The following is a 19,963-nucleotide window of genomic DNA, read 5'->3' as shown; positions in this document are numbered from 1 at the left end:
CTTGAGCACTAATGGTAAAAAAAACTACCAAACCTCCTGTCAGCCACTAACATAGCAGCAATAACACAACATTATCCCACATCCTACCTCTCCACTCGCTCGCACAGCCTCGGGGGGAGCTGCTATAGGAGCAGGTGGTTGTCTTTATTTGGGCACAGCCCCGGTCACGTGACCAGAAAATGGCGGAAGCGGCTGGCCGCCTGCGAGACCAGCGTCTCCCGAGAAAGAGGAGGAAGAGGAGGGGGAGTAGGCTGGCAACAGGAAGTAGGCGACAGGAGCTGCTTCTTCTTCCCGGTAGCGGTGAGTATGGGAAAATGAGGGAATAAAAATGGGGATGTGATGGGGATAAAAGGCAGCTCAGCATCCTCCATGAAGGATGCTCACTCCTCACATCTTATTTCTCCATCCATACAGCAGAGCAAGGACTGCTTGTGGCCGTAGCAGGAAGTAGGATATTTTCATTGGATGTTTTATTGATTATGTTTGCGTTATTTGCATGCCTGTGATCATGCAGTCCTTCCCTTCGATGCGGGGCTTGTTGTGACGTAAAAAGTCCTCACATTCACACGGCAACGTGATCTTTATTTGAAATGTGAATTTATTTTTGTCGTCGAGCTGTGAGAGCTCGTGGTTACATTTGTGTGATTAGGGTTTGGTATTTTTTGTTTTGTAGGTCCTCCTGGGAATGGACCTCGTGCCACAGAGCAAAATGAACTCTGAGGGCAGCGACGGTAGACCTGGTAAGTGTGTGGATACCAAACATTAAAAAAAAAAAAACATTCAGGGCAGTCAACCCAAACCTTTATCGCAATTTGCCATTCACAAATTGTGAAACTGTTTCGCCCTAGATTTTACAAGAGTAAAAATATCCCTGGCTAATAGGAAAGTCGAAAATGGTGTAAAGGAGGTATGTTTATGTGATACATCTCAACTGAGAGATTAACATCTTCGTATGTCAGGGAGAGGCTAAATTTAGCCTGGGTTGTTAACGGAAGTTGCGGGGAATCTTGTGTCCCAAGATGGCGGAAGATGGTGCCAAAGCCCTAGCTAATGGGAAAGGAGCAATTGTGTCAAGGAAGTATGTTGACGTGATACAGCTTGACTGAGAGAGGAACATCTTCACATGACCTGGGTTGTTGTTAGCGGAGGTTACAGAGAATCTTCACCAATGTGCATGTTTTTGCTTGTACTTCCCGTGCGTTTTTGCCAAATAAAATTTTCTGTAATCAATTTATTTTTAAGGGTAATGTTTTAAATTGTTGAAATGGTATTACAGTGTGTTGGGATCATTGTTGGCAAATTTACAATTGAATCTATGCCAGAATTCTACTTTTGATATAATAATATAAAATAAACAATTTAAACTTAAATATGTGCTAGTTTAAATTTACCTCCAAGCACCATCCAATTTTGATAAAACGGGGAAAACTTTGAATCAATGTTTTAATCTCAAAGGCACTTGCATAAATTGGAGTTTGTTATTTCAGTACGGAGGCCGCGCTACTTCATTCACATAAAACACGGAATAAACTTTTTTTTATATAAAACTTTTTTTGAACTAAATTCCTGCTAACACAGAATAAATTACGGATTAGGACAAAATACTACATGATGTGTAGTATGTATGGGATTTCACTTTTTCCCCCCCCAATAGTATTAAAACAATCGTATTAAAATGTTTATGAATGCAGCAAATGTACTGTACAAAATGTAAGTGGATAATTGTAAATTTAATGGTTATTATTAAAATATGACTAATATTTGTGGCCAACTTTCAATTTAATCTATATATTTTTGTTAATATATTTTTTAAATGCAAAAATAAAATGTATTTTTTATTAAAATGTTGTGCCTCAGTATCAATAGGATTGTGTATTTTAATCCATAATTAAAAGTAAATTTCCACTATATTAATTAGTATTAAAATCTAATTAATAACAGTCATAAATAAAATTTGCACAGTGCTTTTTATAATACTTAAATACACTTAATATTATAATCATAATATTATTACTATCGAGGAAAATAACTGTTTTTTAAAAATGAAAAAACATTCCATTTAATTACATCAAAAACAGGCTGTCCCACCTATTCTTCTGTTTCTTTGGCACTCTGCTGGTCCACACAGCAGATGAAGGACATGGCGATATGGCAAGCACACAGTTCAGAAAAGTCACACACACACACACACAAACACACAAACACTATCTGGTGGGGCACTGGCAGATCTGCCCCTAATGCTAAACCAGCATGCAATACTATTAATGTTGTTTCAGTGCCACCCACCTCCCTGCCCCTCCAAGGAGGCGGCACCCACCGAAAGAAACTGTCGGCCCCCCGCATCAGTCTCTCCCTGGAGCAGAGCGAAGACGACTTGGGCGAGACACCCGACGACCTTGACATCAATGTCGATGACCTAGATACTCCGGACGAAGGGGATTACCTGGACTACACGGACCACGAGTTGGACTGGGACGGTAGGTCGGGCAAAAATCGGACAGAGATCGGACAGAAATTTGGACAATTGCGACAATTTCATGTGTTTTGATGAACTGTTTGATTTCAGAAGTGCAAAAGTACTCACGGTGCGTACTTAAGTAGAAGTGCAGTTACTAGTGTGAAAAGACCATGGTAAAAGTACTGATTCAACTCATTGACATAGTAAAACAATGACAGACCCCGAAAGGCACTGAAGTGCAAAACTAAAAAAGTAAAAATGTATTTTACTGTTAATTCTACACAATACACAGTTTGATAAATGTCAGAATGCTACCGTCTTTGCTCCCTCCTCACCATGCATACCACCACCCCACACTCTCCTTTCCAGCAGTTTCAAATTTACTCCCCACCACTTGTTTTCAGATCCCAAAGCTGAGAACCGATGTCGGACAAGCGAGTCGTACGAAGCCGCCCCGACGTACGGTGCCGAGGACGAGCGTCAGGACGTCAAGCTGTGGCGAACGGTGGTCATCGGCGAGCAGGAGCATCGCATCAACATGAAGATCATCGAGCCCTACATGCGAGTCATCTCCCATGGAGGTACACCGTCCCAAATAATAATGCTAAACTTTATCGGCGCGCAATAGCGTCGTTATTTCTCAATGGATTGAAAAACAGTAAAGGACAAAATGCGTAGCTAATTCAGTGTGGGTGTGCTATTATGTTTCCCGCTTGAAATACATTTTTCAGCTAGTTTACGACGGAAACAGCTCAGTAAGACAACAACATCCTGTCAAATTATTTTGTCACGAACTAATAAAAAAACATATGGAACTAGTTGACATAAAATTCTTTAGTTTAGTGTTGTTGTTTTTTAAAACTTGCTGAAGAACAAAATCTGTAGCTCATTTATCGTGGGTGCGCGATTTTTTTCCCCAGTCAGAAGTAGATGTCAGGAACAAATAATCAGACATTTTCTACAAACTTAAGATGGAAACGCAACGTAAGATTAGTCCAAAATGCATATAGATCACTGCACTTTAAAAAAAAAAAAAAGTGGTTTCACTATGTATGTTGCCAGAGACAAATGATCTGAGTTTTTCCACAAATGTAAGACGTTGACTCTTGTTTCTCGTGCTTAAAAAAAAAAAAATAATCAATTTAGGGTACTACGGCAACGGTGTGAACGCCATCATCGTGTTTGCTGCTTGTTTCCTGCCAGACAGTGACAGAGACGACTACCACGACATCATGGAGAACCTCTTCCTGTAAGTGCACTACTGATTTCCATTGCAGGGTAGTGTTTTGTATAGAAAGAACACTTCACAATTGCTCCCAATACTATACTACCACCACTACTACTCTTACTACCACTACAGTACTTCCTTCTAACATCTCAATTCAGTCTAGAATGCTGCTGCTCGCCACTTAACTGGAACACGTAAGAGGGAGCACATAACCCCTGTTCTGGGTTTCCTCCACTGGCTGCCTGTGCACTTGAGAGTTCATTTAAAGATTCTGCTTTTTGTCTGTAAAATGCTCTAATTGGTCTCAACTCGTCTTATCTTGCTGAACTGCTCATGCCTGGTGCCTCAGGTTAGCTGACCAGCTGCTCCTGGAGGTCCCAAAGTCTAAGCTCAGCACAACAACAGCACAAGATAATAGTTAGCAATGGCAGCATAATATTATAACAATTAGTGTGCGTGTATGCGCATTACCGTAGTTTAAAAAAAAAAAAAAAAAAAAAAAAAGGTCAGTTGGAGCCCATCAATTTTCAGCAGACAACCGACAGTCTTGTCATTCATTCATTCATCTTCCGTTCCGCTTATCCTCACTAAGGTCGCGGGTGTGCTGGAGCCTATCAGTCTTGTCATGTAAAATCAAATACATCTAAAGCGGCCACTGTTTAGTTTTTCCCTCGCAGCTAACAAACAGCAGAGAAATGTGCGTGCCGTGCGCACACCTTTTTTTTTTTTTTTCTCCATGCGGCGTCACTTAACAGCGAACGACAGTTAGCATGCCGGGAGTAAGTCAGAAAATAAATAAACAAAACATACAAATAAATAAATGGAGCTGCTAGGTCGCCAATGTCCACGAGCACAGTTTAGGAGTTGGTGTGTAACTTTACACGTTTTTACACGCACTTTGACATTGTCGTTTTGTTGTTTCTAGGCATTGAATTGTACGTGTTTTTGATGTTGTCGTTTTCTTTGATTAGGGGCATTGAACTTGACAGGTGTCTCCGATGTTCTCGATTGGTTTGTTTTAGGCATTGCAGTCTAAAAGTGTTTCTGTTGTTATTTATTTTGTTCAGAGGCATTGGACTTTCCACTGTCTTTGAAGTTGTTTAGTGTGAGGAATCTGATGTTAGTGGAGTCTTTGATGTTGCTTCGAGGCCAGAAAAGGTGTCTTTGATGTAGTCATTTTGTTTGCTTGAAGCAATTGATTTTGAAGGTTTCACTGTCTTTGTTTTTGTTTGTTTGTTCAAGTCATTGAACGGTCAAAGTGCCCTTGACGTTATTTCGTTAGTTTTTTTACTTTGGATTTTAGAGGTGTCTTTGTTGTGTCAATTTTGTTTGTTCAAAGCATTGGACTTTAGAGGTTCCACAGTCTTTGATGTTGCTTTATTTGGTTAATGCCATAGGGTTTGGTTTAGGAATTGAACTTTTAAAGAGTTGTTTTGGATGTTGTAGTTGTGTTGTTATGTTAGCATTTTAGCATTGTCTGTGCGTGTGTGTGTGTTCAGCTACGTGATCAGCACTTTGGAGCTGATGGTGGCAGAAGACTACATGATTGTGTACCTGAACGGGGCCACGCCCCACAGAAGAATGCCGGGCCTGGGTTGGCTCAAGAAGTGCTACCAGATGATTGACAGAAGGCGAGTCTTTGCGCACCTTTGAGGGTCAGGCGCAAATAAAACGCTAACACGCCATCACAACGTGTGCTTTGTCATCATTTAGACTCAGGAAGAACTTGAAGTCGTTCATCATCCTGCATCCATCTTGGTTCATCCGGACCATCCTGGCCATCACCAAGCCATTCATCAGGTACGCATTCATGTTTCATGTTTGTTTTGATGTTTTCATTTTGTTTGAGCCATTGAAATTCAGAGTGGTCTTTTTATGTTGTTTTTCCATTGGTGCTTTGGTTTTGTTGAAGTGCTTTCTATCATTTTGTTTGTTTGTTGGAGGCAGCGCCTTTAAGAGTTGGTAGTTCAACCTTTGATGTTGCTGTTTTGTTGATTTGAGCTGCCTAGATTTAGATGTGTATCTGGTGCTGTTTTTTTGGTTTTTTATGTTGTTTTCTTTGTTTATTTTATTTTAGATGTTTGACGCGTTAGAATGTATTGTTCTGCCGTCTTTGATGTTTTGTTTGATAAAAATACTGAACGTTAAGAAGTGTGTCCAAATCATAAGACTTTTGAGATGTATTTGATGTTACAGTTTTGTTGCTATGTCTTTGATAGTTTCCTTTTTTTAAATTGAGGCATTGCACTTTTTAGTGTTTTATATTGCCAATTTGTTAACAGTTGCCTATGATGTTGTCATTTTGCTTGTTCGAGGTATTAGAAGAAGAATCATCTTTTATTGTCATGAACATGCATACGTGCACAAGAAATTTGTTCTCTGCATTTAACCCATCACAGTGAACACATACACATGTTAGCAGCTGAAGCGCCCGGGGAGCATTTCGGGGTATCAGTGTCTTGCTCAAGGACACCACAGCCGTGAGTCCGGGGGATGTTGGCGGATGGTCCAGTCGGGGTTTTGAACCTAGGTCCCCCACGGTGGCAGGCGATGATCTTAAGCATTGGGCCACAGCTGCCCAATGGTTGGTCTTCGAGGAGCCTTTGATCTAGCCGTTTAGTTTGTTGGAGTCATTGAAATTCAAAGGGTGTCTGATATGTTTTTTTTCCCTTTGTCCACTGCTAGTGTTGATACTTGTGATAATAACGCTCTATTCCAGCACCAAGTTCAGCAGCAAGATCATGTACGTGAGCAGCTTGGACGAGCTGCAGGAGCTCATCCCCATGGAGAGTGTTCACATCCCAGAGTGCATCATTAGGTGAGACCTTCACACCCCACAATACACGTACATGCACACACACACGCACGCACGCATACAAACCACCCTCACATGTTCCCCAACCTATTGACAGCATTTTACATTTATCTTCTCTCCTTCCAGACTGGACCGAGAACTGAAGGACGCAGGAGAGATTTCAGTGTGAGCAACACACAACCATTATTACTCCCAACAAATATTACGACTATTACGATAACAATGACGGCAGCCACCACCATAACCAATGCAACCGTCACTACCACTGCTACCAATACTACTACAGTGGTGCTTTGAGATACGAGTGACTCGACTTAGGAGCAGTGAATTCAACTCACTATAGAATAAGCAGACATTTGCCAAATAGTAAATAATTACTCAAAAAGATGCTTCAAGTTGTTTAATGCCACTCCCAGTCGAGGTTTCCTGTCAAACTAAGCAGAAAACAAATAATAACATGTATATTTAAAAGAACCAAATTTTATTCCCTTAAGAAAGCGCCATTGATGGGCTAACGTTTAGCATCGATAGTTACGGCATATACACCTTCAAGCAACGGATATTTGAGCACAAATGTGTAGCAACGCATATGGACAGACCATATCACAACACTCACAGGTGTACAGTATATTCTTTGTGCTCTGTGAAAAAAATGACTAATATTACGTTAAATAGAGGTGGCCCTTTTTTTGTCTGTGTGACTGTATTATACTTCCTCCTGGTGGTCAAGGTGGGCACACCTTAAGGAATAACACAATTAATTGAATTGAAGCATTAGATCATGATACAAACTGTTTAATTACTTACATTATATTTAATTATTAATTATGTGTTTTTATATGTATGTTTTTATAAAGTACAATATTATAGAGTGCTATTCATAAAAGAAAACAAAGGCTGGAACGGAATAACGTAATTTCCATCCATTTCAATGGTGAAAGACAATTTGAGATGTGTCTTAAGTTACGAGCGTAGTCTAACTAATTAAACTAAACCACAACTAATACTACCAAAAGAACTGCTACTACTACAATTGTTACTACTATATGGAAAGCCATTTGAGCCTTTATTCTATATTGTACTAGTGTGCTGAATAGTCCATGTAATAGTACCCACTTTGTCCTCACGAGTAAGACCATTTAGCACACTAATAGAATGGCTAGGGTGCACTAGTAGAACTACATGTTACTAGTGAGGCAAAACTGTGCACTTGGTGTCAACTGCATGTTACGTGTACTTGGCGACATTATAAAATCCTACTTGTTAACGTGTAGCGCTTAACTAGTAGTACTAGTAGCGTGCAGATGTCACTAGTAACATCTAGTTGTTTAAAGGTCTGAATAAAGGCTCCTCTGGCAGCTACTTCTGTTTGACCCAGTTTTGTATCCGCTTAGTCCATATTTGGCTAAGACCGCCCCCTTTCCTCTGATTGGCTGCCTCCATGTGTTTGCACACGTGTTTGTGACAGCGCTGGCTCTGGTAGGTGGAGATCTTCGCTAGTACATAGATAAGCTCGAGAAATTCGAATGACCTGATTTCAGACCTCTCGGTAGGAAAAACGTTTAGAACTTAGGAATGCGTGAACGATTTTAATTCATGTTTCACTTGTTTACTGAGGCACAATAGAGCCAATATAACATCCCAAATACGAGAAAAAGTATTGGAAAAAACATTACTAGAGAGACAGTCGTTCTACTAATGTGCAAAGCTGTCTTAAACTAGTACTACTGAGGACAAAGAGCATACTAGTACTAATGTAGTTAGCAAGAAAAAAAGGGTGTACTGTGTGTCGCTGTGACTGAGTGAACGTGTGTCGGTTACTAGCTGATGTACGACTGTGCTAGCAAAGCAAACGAGGCGTCTCCCTGCCTCGTGTCCGATTTACGCCCTCAAATAAAAACGCGTGGCTGATGAATCACGCCGGAGAAAATCCCCGCCGCCATATATCACAAGTCCTGCTCTGCCAGAAAACGAACGACTCCATTATGTTTTGTGTCTTTCATTGCAGAGTGAATAGCTTTCTCCTGGGAACCGAGCCAACACGGTGAGTGTGGCTTTGTGTGTGTGTATATGTGTGAGGGAGAATGTGTGTACTCTTGTCAGTATGTGTGCGAGCGTGAGAGAGAGGTGTGTATCAGATGAAGAGTGTGCGTTGTTTATGAGAGCGAGAGTGCTTGCGGGAAATTGTGTGTGTGTTCATTCTTTTATATAACACTCAACACTCTTTTGTCTTCCCAGCAGAGCAAACGAGGCGGGTGCCAGCGCTCCTTAAACTGGGAACTCAACCTCCGAATGTGCGTGTGTGCGTGTGCGTGTGCGCGTGCGCAGTTTATCATGTGACAACACAACTTGGATAAATTGGACTCGTACACGCGCACAGCAGGCGGTCATACAGCAGCGCACTGTGGTGTGTCTGTGTTTGTGTAATGTCCCATGCTCACACACATCAGTATTTCAGAGACGTGTGTTTTCTAAGTAAAAGCGTCCAACGTGCTACACTACTATTAAAAAACATTACAAGTCGTAATGCAGAACAACACAATTGATTTGAATGCTTAGTATACACATTATAAAATACACACGATGGGCACTTCTTTGGGTACACGCGCACACCCTAATAAGGACATCTAATATAAGATACACACAAAAAATACGAATAATGTTTTGTTTATTTCGGTGGTTTGCAGCGACAGCTGTTTATTCATGTTATCATTATTATCACATAGTATGTATTATTATACTATAAAAATATTTATTGCACACATTCTAAAAACATTCGGAAATTATTCTAATACTTTATCCTAAAGAGATTAAAAAATATTAGAGATGAGATGTTTCATTCAAAAAAATATGTATTAATGATGATGTTGTATTTAATAGAAAACCATGTTGTTAGCAATGTTGTAAGGTTTAATTCTAAAAATACTATGAAATATTACAAACATTTTCTATTTATTTATTTTAGAATATATTTAAAGATACTGTATATTATAAAATATAAACAAATTCCAAATATTTTATCTTAAGGATATTGTCAAATATTAGAAACAATTTCTGATATTTAATTTTTTTATTACAAACTGTTAGGATTTTCAAATAATTAATTCTAAATACATTACATACTGTATTTCTTTTCTAAAAATATAATTAAAGATTAGAAACTGTTTCATATATTTAAGAAAACAGCTGAAATATTAGGACTCTTTGTAATTCTAAAAATATAAAATATTAACTTGTCATATTCATTCTAAAAATATATTATTCTTATTTTTATATTTTATATATTTATTATTATTATATATTGAATTAGAACCATTATACATATTTCATGTAAAAATATAAAATATTCTAAACTATTGATATTTTAGTCGTTCATTTTAAAAACATTTGTGTTATCAGAAAATTGTAATATTTAATTCCCAAAATATGCAGTACATTACAAAGTTTTGTCATTCAAAAAAAAATCTAAAATATTAGGGGGCTATTAATACACAAAATTGAGAAAATAAAAATTATACAATAAGAGTAGAAATTTTTCAATACTTTATTCAAATAAATAAATACATCATTAAAAAAAAACAAAAAAAACAATATATATCAGAACTGTTACTAATAATATGGTTGTCTTATTTAACTACATGAGAAGATCTAAAAATAGAAAAAAATGTCAGACTAATAAACATTGCTCAGGTGTACCTAATGAAGTGTTTCTACTCTTATAGGTGATTTAGCTTCACAAAGGACAGTCATAATAGTCAAAATAACAACGAGCATGTCCTTCTAATGAGTGTTAAAAAAAGAAAACTTTGAATAGTCGTCTTTATGATGAATAAACAGTCAAATATGTCTTTGAAGCACAATGTCTTATAAGTGTGTGTGTGTGTGTTTGTGTGTGCACGTGCCTTTTGTGCATAGCAGTGCATGTAGCCTCATAGTCACACAAACACTTGTTCAATAAACCGTAGACTCGTGTCTGAGCGATTGCTTCTGTCTGATTCATTGGCAACACTAGCACTCCGTGGCTTTTCCAACTTTATTTAAAAATTAAAAAAACAAGTCTCGGGTCATGCAACTTAATCAGTTGTTACACGCCCCGTTATTGATTCAGTGATCGTCTTTCTGTCAGCGAATTGCAATATTTTTCTCCATCCTGTGTATTTTTATAAAATTACCCCCCCAAAAAAATGCAGCTAATAATGAGTCAATGAGGTGCAGTTAGAATAATACAAACCGCTAATATTTAAAATAAATGAATACAATCTTATAACATTTCTAATATTGTGCTTTATTTCGGCTTCGGAGAAGAGAGGCAACTTTAAAAGTCAATAATACAATTAGAGAGAGCTAACACAATTTTTGTAATATAGAAGTGTAATTTAAAATTTTATGGCTACCACTAAAAGTTGAGTACAATCGTGGTCTAAGTCCAAACATTGTCAGTCAACAATTCATGAAAGATAACATTCACTTTTACTAATATGCAGATGCGCTGGCACCCAAGCTAAAGAATAAAGTGCTAAGTGCAATTATGGGCTGAAATAAAAGGTATGCCTTTTCTCTATTCATTTCTGCACTTAAAAATGGAGCTAGCCTACTCTGGTACGATACTATTGGTCTGTCTCCACGTGCGTGTGTGTTATTTTTACAAATTACTGAACAATTTAAAGTGTTGAAAATGGCTTACTCTTTTTGACGATTCAATGTTAATGGTTCAACAAAGGTGCTGTTTTGGAGGCACACCTCCAAAAATCGACGTTTTTGGAGGTGTGAGGATTCCGCCGGACACCAGCGATATGTCAAACTTTGAACTCATTTCGGTTAGACCAGTATTCACCTGAAAGATATGCCTTTTCTCTATTTATGTTAGCTCGCTCTAGTTCTCCATGTGAAAATTGGAACTAAACAAATTTGATTTAGACCAGTATTCACCTGAAAGATAGGCCTTTTCTCGATTTATTTCTGTACTTAACTTAAACATGGAGTTAGCCCACTCGTGTACTCAGTGGCTTATTTTAGGGTTGACAAAAGAATCAATGAAGACGGTCGCACACTACTTTATTCTAATATTATTAATAATAAAGAAGTCATGAAAAGAATTTTTATATTTTAATTATTTCTTATTTTAGGTGAGAAACGAAAATAAGCTTCATCGATACGTGTAGCTCTCATCGTCGTACTCCAAATCATCGTCGTCGCCCGGTTGTCCGTAGCGGAACTTCCTGTACACGGTTCCGTCCTGACTCATGTACACAATGTCCTCTTCGTCATCCTCAGCTACATCATCTTTTCCGACCGAGTAGCGTTTGCCCAAGTCCTCCATCTGCGTGCCTTTGTAGTAAGACGAGGAGGAGCTGTAGCCACCGGAACCGGAACCCAGTTTTTCGTAGCCGCGCGGAGTCCCGTCTGAAGGCGCCCTTTTGGAGCGCGAGTGCTGGATGAGGAAGATGGTGGCGGCGAGTCCGGCTACTAGAAGGACACACGTGATGATGAAGACCACCAGGTTGCCCCTCACCTCCTCTTCCTTCCCCTCATCCTCCTTGTCTTTGTTCCTGAACGCCAGGTTGGTGCTGAGGATGCACTCCCCTGAAAAACACACAACACAACACACACACATTTTGAGCCTGTCATTTCCTGTTATGACGACACGAGTCACATTTTCATATTCAACTACAAAGGGCACAAAAACCCTCAAACGTACACTTATTATTAATACGTAGTATTACTTGATTCCCATAACTTAACTTTTTTCCTTGTAAAATCCCATTTCTCCTCTGAAATACAACTTTGTTCTCAAAATATTAATTATTAAAAATTACATAAAACATCATATAATAAAATACAGGAATAGCTCCCCCAAAAAAGTTCTATTATGAATTTTGTCATGTAAAACAACTTTAGAGAATTCTGATCCTTCCCCCCCCCCCCCAATTTTTTTTTCTTTCATATTTTTCTTTGGATGTTTTGTTCATCCTTTTTTTCTTCTTCAGTAAATATGACACAAGTAACAATTTTAATATATTCATTTTACTGAGTTTTATTTGGGTAAAGTTTACTTTAGGAAATTACAAAAGAGATGGGGAAAAAAAACATCTCATCGTCTCAATATTGAATTTCTTTTGTATTTTTTTCTGTAAATTTTGTATTATTTAATATTTTTCTAATGTTTATGTAGTATACATATTCTGTTTATACATTTTCTTCCAAAAATCATCAGGACCCCCCCAAAACTATGACAAAATAAAGGGAAGAACTACAAATTTGGAGATGCATGATCTACCAATCTCATAGTTCATATTCTATATATATTAGGCTATATAATACTATTACAAAAATAACAATTTAAATGATCATTTATCATATGTATAAATATAGTTTTTAAAAAACAGTTTATAATACAAAAATATTCAAAAATAAAATGTAATAACAGAGATAAATGCAATATTAAAGTTAATTACTGAATAACCATGAATTAATGTTAACTGCATTACTTAATATTTATTTTAAAGCCTTCAAAAAGGTGAATAAAGTGTCAACAACTATTCTTTATTTATGCTATGCAATTGTAATGTTTGTTATTCATATTGATGCTTCTTCAGCATTACCACAACCTAATAATCATAATAATTATTCTTGTTGACTACCTGTTGTTTCCGTGCAGTTACAGCAATCCCGCGTGTGCGCGGCGGGGGATGCGTGGCAGCAAAGGAGACAGCGCCCCCCGGGTTCAAGGATGGCGTGTGGGGGGCACGCGCTACAGTTGGCCGGGCCGGGTCCCTCGCAACGCAGGCAGGATGCGTCGCAGTCCTCGCAGCTGTGACTGGAACCCTGACAGCAAACACAGTCAGACATTTCCATCCATCCATTTTCTGAGCCGCTTCTCCTCACTAGGGTCGCGGGCGTGCTGGAGCCTATCCCAGCTGTCATCGGGCAGGAGACGGGGTACACCCTGAACTGGTTGCCAGCCAATCGCAGGGCACATAGGAACAAACAACCATTCGCACTCACAGTCATGCCTTCGGGCAATTTAGAGTCTCCAATTCATGCGTGTTTTTGGGATGTGGGAGGAAACCGGAGTGCCAGGAGAAAACCCACGCAGGCACGGGGAGAACATGCAAACTCCACACAGGCGGGGCCGGGGATTCAGTCCTCAGAACTGTGAGGCTGACGCTCTAACCAGTCGTCCACCGTGCCGCCCAGTCAGACATTAGTATTTATGTAACGGAAGGTTCTTTTATATTGTAATGAATTTAAAAAAAAGAATTCTATGCATTTCTATTCATTTTTTTAGCTACAATTTAAAAATAATATCTATCATTTTATTTTCTAAATATTTTTTATGCACTCAGGGATGGAACATTCACAAAGTAATCCAAAACAGGTCGACCGCTATTTGTGGAAACGCGCCACGCTACAAAAAAGAAAAAAACAACACGACTGTACCTTCATTAGCGGGTACTTGGCCGTGTCGCACACAGACACGCACGTGCTGCCTGACAGGAAGTAACCAGGCCCACACGAGTCACAGGAGTGAGAACCCTTTCCTGCAAAATATGTCATCATACAGTAATATGATATGAATGCTAACAGCTCATTAATAACCTATGAGAGTCCATAACTGCAACAATTTGATAGAACTTGCCAAATAGTGAGCCTTATTCGGTTCAGGGTTTCAAAGGTTCTCAATCTATTTCTGATGGGAAGTCAATCTAACGCTGCAAGTCAGGCTTTGTTAGAACGACTTCCATACAGAACGACTACCAGTACTACTAATTTGTCATTTTATATTGAACACTACTACTAAAAAGGATAGTACAGTGTTGCCTTGAGATACAAGTTTATTTTGTAGTTTGACTACGCTCGTAACTCGAAAGACTCGTACTGCAAATAATCTTTCCCCACTGAAATGAATGAAAATGCCGTTATTCCGTCGCAGCCTCCAACAAAACCGAAATTTTTTTGTAATGTATTTAATAATGAAAATAGCACTCTGTAATATTACACTTCATAAAAACACAGAGTAATAAGTTCATTATATAAATTGTAAAAAAAAAAAAAAAAAAAAAAAAAAAAAGGGACAAAAACAGTTGCATAATGATTACGTCATTGCGGCACCTTTTGGTGTGTGTGCCTTCGCTCACCAGCAGGGGGCAGTATAATACAGACATACAGTATGAACATACACAAAGGGGAAAGTCACAACTGCACTAATATAATTCGTTTTCCCCAGAGGATTAAGAATATATGTCTGTCGATGTATTGAGCCACTGTTGGTGGTCAAATATCCTTTTGAGTTTTTAGAGTTGTAATACGGCGACACTGATGCTATTTGTTAACCTGTCTATGTCGTTATGCTTTGTGTTAGCATTAAGCTAGTGGAATTTAGGAAGGCAAAGTTGCGTGTTTTTTTTAAAAATGCACAGTAATTCTCTCTGTTTTAGGTTTAGTTTGGGAGTAAAGTTGGTCCGGGAGTGGCAATAAACAGGATGAAGCCTCTTTTTCTGCCTATCTGCTGCTTGTTGCGAAGGGTGTTGATGTTTCACGTGCTCTTATCTCAGAATTTCACAAGTTATAGCAAAATATTAGCCGAGCGACACCTCGTACCTCGAAAAACTCCTAAGTCGGGTCACTCATCTCTCAAGGCACCGCTGTCGTCGTTAATTTTCCATTTCTACGATGTCATCAATATCATCACGTGTCGCTGACCTGAGCACGTTGCGCAGTTGCCGTGGCAACGCTCGCACGTAGCGTACGCGTCGTCATCATCATCTCGGTGGTGATAGAACCCGCGAGGGCAGGCGTGGAGGCAGCGGCCTTCCCGCGGCATGAAAACCAGTCCTGGTGCGCAGCTCAGGCAGTCCCCGTCCCCCGAACACTCGCTGCAAGTGGGGCCGCATGGCTCGCACGCCCTTGAGGCCTGGTTGCCATAGTGACTGTGAGGAAGAAGGAGCAGAGGTCAGTGTATAGATACGACGCGCCATTAAACAACAAAGCGTGAAGACTTCATTCACGCAGCCTCTGTACAATTTATCGGAATAAACTGGCCAGGATTTAATTGCAATTTAACGGCACATTAATTTAATTTTCTCCACCGCTGTCCGCCAATTAAACATACGCAACAATTAGCATTTTACAGCCGCGTGAAGTGAATCTTCCACGTAATTAACACCTCAACTTACTCAAGCCACACATCTCCATAGAAAAGACGCGATAATAAGCTCGATAATCGCAGGCTCTATTACGGGGCTGGAAATTCCTGAAAATCTTCTCAAGTGATTGAAATTGGAATAAAAACCTTAGTTAAAGTAATCGCTCATTTATCGCAGGGTCATGGTCCAGACCACCCCTGCAGTCGGTGAAATCGACTGCATATTTGTTTTTGAGATTGAACCTCCCCAGAATCTTATTAATCTTCCCAGCACTCATAGTAACCTCTCCCATACTCTTAAACGCCTTTTAGAACGGTTAGCAAATCTTTAGACCAACGTCAGATAGCGATAACATTGTTCGGGGAAAAGAAAAGTCTAACTCAGCTAAGTTGACTTCCAAAATAGGTTGACGCAAAATTTCTCCACTGGAACAAAAAACATATAACATGATATATGAGTGAGTTGAATGGACGTTAGCGTTTATTTAAAAAAAAAAATATATTTTTTTTTACCTAAAATGGTAATTGCTAGCGCGCTAATGCTAATCGCGATTGCTAACTGTTTAGCATTGGCTATTGTTGTGCTCTCAAATTTTGTACACCGAGTTTATACTTATAATTACTCGATGGAATAGTCGTTAAGATAACTGATTCTAAAAAGATTCGATCGTGACAGCCCTAGACTTCAGTTATGCAATGACATATAGCAACATCGGATAGTGGCAACATCGGATAGAGGCAACATTGAATAGAGATGCTTGGAATTGCGACGACATCAGATAGCAACATCGGATAGTGGCAACACCGTGGAGCAATATTGGCTCGCGGCATCAGCTAACAACACTGGATAACATCATCACAGAGCAAAATTTTAGAACAATATGCAATAGCAACAACATCGGATAGCGACATCAGATACGATACGACATATAGCAACATCGAATATCGACGACATCTGATGCCGACACTGGATAGCGTCGACATCATTCAGCGACATTGGATAACGACAACATATAGCAACATTTTATAATGTCGACATCAAATAGCGATAAAATCGTATGGTGACAAACATTGGACAATGGTTGTTAAAAGTACTTACGAAGCGCATTAATTGGAGTGTTTTGTGGTTGGGTACCTGTGTGGACACGTCTCCACGCACTCGTTGCCGTGGCGAAAGAGCCGGTCCTTGCAGGCCAGACACTCGTGGCTGCCGTTCCCGGCGCAGGACTGACAAGTCGGGTGGCACGCTTCGCATTTCTGCCGCGACTCGTCGGCGTAGAAACTTGGCGGACATTCGTCAATGCAGCTGCCATCTGGTTAGGGGAAGGATTTCCTTTGATATTTTTCTGACGCTAAAGCTTTTTTTTTTTTTTTTTTTACTGCATTCAAAATTTCGAGGCAGCTGTCTGTGATTATTCCGTGAGATTATTTATTGTATTTTTATTTTTTAGGGAGAACAGCACTGGGCTAGAAGGACTAGAATGAGAACGTCTTACCAAATGAAACGAGGCTACGACTCAACGGGGCCACATTTAGCTAGTTAATGTTTTTTTAGTTTAATATCGAACAAGGTTACTGTATTCTTATTTTGCATTTTAATATAAGAAAAAATGTTACTGAATAATAAAACATTAATTCAATTAATTACAAATTTGAGCCAGGAAAAACCCTGCTTTTCATTGTCCTTTTGTACAATAAATCTCTATAAATGTATAATATGGTCATCACTAAGATGACCTTTCAAGATAGAGCTCACTTAGTAGAAGACGTCTCTGCTTGCAGCTCAAGCAGTGGTTCTTCCCCGGGCCGGAGCAGCGGCGGCAGTTCTTGTGGCACGGCTGGCATTCCTCGCGCTCGTCGACGTACTCGTGCGGCGAGCACTCGTCGGCCGACGGCACGCATTGGCCGCGACCCTCCAGTCCGCGACCTTCCAGTCTGTGGCCCTCTCTGCAGCCAGAGCAGGAGCCGGCCAAGGGCCCCACGCAGGTGAGGCAGGAGACGTCACACTCTATGATAATCATAAACAACACAATAGATTTGACTATTATTTACTCACCGAATAAAATACAATCAGTATCTGTAATACTACACGGTGTTATGTATTGTTAAATATGTTACCATTATATGTGACATAAAAAGTTGCAGAATCTGAATTTTCAAAAGTTGTAATATTACACAGACAAATCATAGTATTATGACTAGGAAAATTAGATTTTTTTGAGGGGGGAAAACATGATATTTTCAATAATTCAGATTTTGAGGACAAGATTGTATTTTGTGGGGGTAAATGAAATTTAGGAGAAGAAAAACTTGTAAAGAGGATGAAGGAGGAAGTCGTAATGTTATGAGAACAATGAGGAAAAAAGAACAGAATGTTGTAAAGAATAGAGTAATACCACAGAAATATTATCAGGACATATTACACTATATTACAAGGACAATGTTTAGAAAAAAAAATCTGAGAAAAAAAGTTGTGAAGTTACAAGGATAAAGAAATATTATGTTGACACTTGTATTTTTGGGGGTGCATTTAAAAGAAAAGTTTCAAAGTTCAGAGAATAAAGTCATGACATCCATCCATCCATCCATTTTCTTTACCGCTTATCCTTACTTGAGTCGCCTAGTGGAGCCTATCCCAGCTATCTTCGGGCGGGAGGTGGGGTACACCCTGAATCGGTCGCCAGCCAATCGCAGGGCACATATAAAGAAACGAATATTCACACTCACATTCACACCTACGGGCAATTTAGAGGCTTCAATCAACCTACCACGCACATTTTTGGGATGTGGGAGGAAACCGGAGTTCCCGGAGAAAATGCACCCAGGCACGGGGAGAACATGCGAACTCCACACAGGCGAGACCGGATTTGAACCCGGGTCCTCAGAACTGAGAGGCAGATGTGCTAACCAGTCGTCCACCGTGCCGGCAAGTCATAACATTACGAAGAAAAATTATTTTTTCAAAGGAGAAACTGAGAAAAAGTTGTAATGGAGAAGAATCCAGATTATTAATGTTACAAGAAAAAAGTAATTACACGGACAAAGTCAGAAATTACACTGGTCGCTGAATACAACGTGTTCTGAGATGAAAAAATGCACCCATTGTGTGTGTGTCGCGTGCCCCAGCTGGGTTTCTATCTGGAGGCGACGTGACAGCTGCCTGACTTCTGAGGAGCGTCGTTGCTATTTTAGTCGGCACTAAAATTATTCACCACGCTCAGAGGGAGAACTTCTGAATGTTGACTAAAAAGTGAGTCAAGTGAAGAAGGTGAAATGTGTGTGTGTGAGAGCGAGAGAGTGAAAGAGAAATATGGAATTAGCTAGCGTTAGAGAGTGTGAGAGAGTGCGAGAAAATGTGTTTGTATGTGTGAGGGTGTGTGAGTGAGAGAGCAAGAGTTTGAGAGAGAGGTTGAGCATGACACTGTGTGTGTGAGAAGGAATGGAAGAGAGAGAATGACAGAGGGAAAATGTGCGATTTTTTAATGTGAGAGAGAGAGATACTGTGTGAGAGAGGGAGAAAGAAAGTGAGTGTTTGTGAGATAAAGAGCGTGTCTTTTTGTGAGAGAGTGTATGTGAGACGTCTGCGTTTGTGCAAGAGTCAGAGCAAGTGTGCAATAATGTGTGAGAGTGTAAGCTGGAGATTGTGTTGATTTTGTGAGAATGCGTGTGTTTGTGAGAGACAGAGAGAGCGAGAGAGTGTGTTTGTGTGTATGTGTATGAGAGTGAGGTTACATGCATGTGAGAGGGAGAGAAACTAAATGTGTAAGAGTGTGAAATTGAGTCAGACTGAAATTATGAGTTGAGAGAAATGAGAATTTGAGAATGTGTGAGAGTGACAGTCTATATGTAATATGGTATATGTGTGTGAGAAAGCATGAGAGTGTATCATAGAGAGCGAGAGAGATTGCGGGTGCATGAAAGTGTGTGAGTGAGAATGTGGTGTGAGAGAGCGTGCTTGTGTGATGGACTTGATTACGTTGACACTCTCCCGTGGCGTCGTCCATGAAGGTCCGAGCGGGACACGGGGTCACGCACTCTCCGTCGCGTAGCGCGGCCCGGGGGTCCTCACAAGCGTCGCAGTCGTCGCGTCCGGGGCCGTCGCACGAGCGACAGTCGGCGCGGCAGCGCAGACACTCCCGCCGCTCGTTATCGCCGAAGAAGCGATCGGGGCAGTCGGGCATGCACGCACCCTCGTGGAGGAAGTGATACTCCTCGCAGGCTGCCAACACATAACTTTTTATCCCAATATGTGTGTATGTCTGTGTGTGCACCACACTGCCCCTAAAAGGCCAAGGTGCGCACAGCGGGAACAGCAGG

General features: G+C 39.9%; 2 protein-coding genes across 8 annotated transcripts in view; one reads left to right on the top strand and one right to left on the bottom strand.

Moving 5' to 3' along the window:
* Nucleotides 1-27: 27 nt before the first annotated feature.
* Nucleotides 28-13,295, top strand: prune2 (prune homolog 2 with BCH domain). Of its 7 annotated transcripts, none has more exons than XR_009784530.1 (13): nucleotides 169-447; nucleotides 674-740; nucleotides 2,277-2,477; nucleotides 2,863-3,039; nucleotides 3,605-3,707; nucleotides 5,186-5,317; nucleotides 5,400-5,486; nucleotides 6,406-6,504; nucleotides 6,628-6,666; nucleotides 8,510-8,545; nucleotides 8,743-8,795; nucleotides 11,776-12,061; nucleotides 13,160-13,295. XR_009784530.1 is itself a non-coding variant. In XM_061747291.1 (12 exons), exons 3-12 carry the CDS (start codon nucleotides 686-688, stop codon nucleotides 8,771-8,773), a joined length of 963 nt encoding a protein of 320 aa, XP_061603275.1. In that variant the 5' UTR covers nucleotides 198-300; nucleotides 418-447; nucleotides 674-685; the 3' UTR covers nucleotides 8,774-9,506. The 7 variants fall into 7 exon arrangements, 5 of the variants coding, with proteins under 5 accessions (XP_061603277.1, XP_061603276.1, XP_061603273.1 ...); XR_009784529.1 differs by having other exon boundaries at nucleotides 8,740-8,795; XM_061747291.1 differs by lacking the exons at nucleotides 11,776-12,061; nucleotides 13,160-13,295 and having other exon boundaries at nucleotides 198-300; nucleotides 418-447; nucleotides 8,740-9,506.
* The window catches only part of LOC133465113 (proprotein convertase subtilisin/kexin type 5-like), a 34,294-nt gene continuing 25,093 nt past the window's right edge, over nucleotides 10,763-19,963 (bottom strand). The window contains exons 29-35 of the mRNA XM_061747561.1: nucleotides 19,623-19,865; nucleotides 17,403-17,654; nucleotides 16,782-16,959; nucleotides 15,205-15,431; nucleotides 13,942-14,042; nucleotides 13,143-13,326; nucleotides 10,763-12,084 (exon numbers count right to left, since the gene is read on the bottom strand). Of these exons, the coding sequence (XP_061603545.1) occupies nucleotides 11,648-12,084; nucleotides 13,143-13,326; nucleotides 13,942-14,042; nucleotides 15,205-15,431; nucleotides 16,782-16,959; nucleotides 17,403-17,654; nucleotides 19,623-19,865 (1,622 nt within the window). The 3' untranslated portion in view covers nucleotides 10,763-11,647. The remainder of the gene's footprint in view (nucleotides 12,085-13,142; nucleotides 13,327-13,941; nucleotides 14,043-15,204; nucleotides 15,432-16,781; nucleotides 16,960-17,402; nucleotides 17,655-19,622; nucleotides 19,866-19,963) is intronic.

Source organism: Phyllopteryx taeniolatus, chromosome 15, assembly GCF_024500385.1.
Source record: "Phyllopteryx taeniolatus isolate TA_2022b chromosome 15, UOR_Ptae_1.2, whole genome shotgun sequence".
Lineage (NCBI taxonomy): Eukaryota > Metazoa > Chordata > Actinopteri > Syngnathiformes > Syngnathidae > Phyllopteryx > Phyllopteryx taeniolatus.
Note: the sequence above shows the minus strand (reverse complement) of the source record. Positions and strands in the feature narration are given on the sequence as shown.

Excerpts from the sequence above, each read along its gene's own strand:
- prune2 (XM_061747293.1), top strand. The coding sequence starts at position 686 with ATGGACCTCGTGCCACAGAGCAAAATGAACTCTGAGGGCAGCGACGGT. Across the intron at positions 3,040-3,604 it reads GCGAGTCATCTCCCATGGAG|GGTACTACGGCAACGGTGTG; the intron begins GTACACCGTCCC and ends TAATCAATTTAG. Across the intron at positions 6,505-6,627 it reads ATCCCAGAGTGCATCATTAG|ACTGGACCGAGAACTGAAGG; the intron begins GTGAGACCTTCA and ends CTCTCCTTCCAG.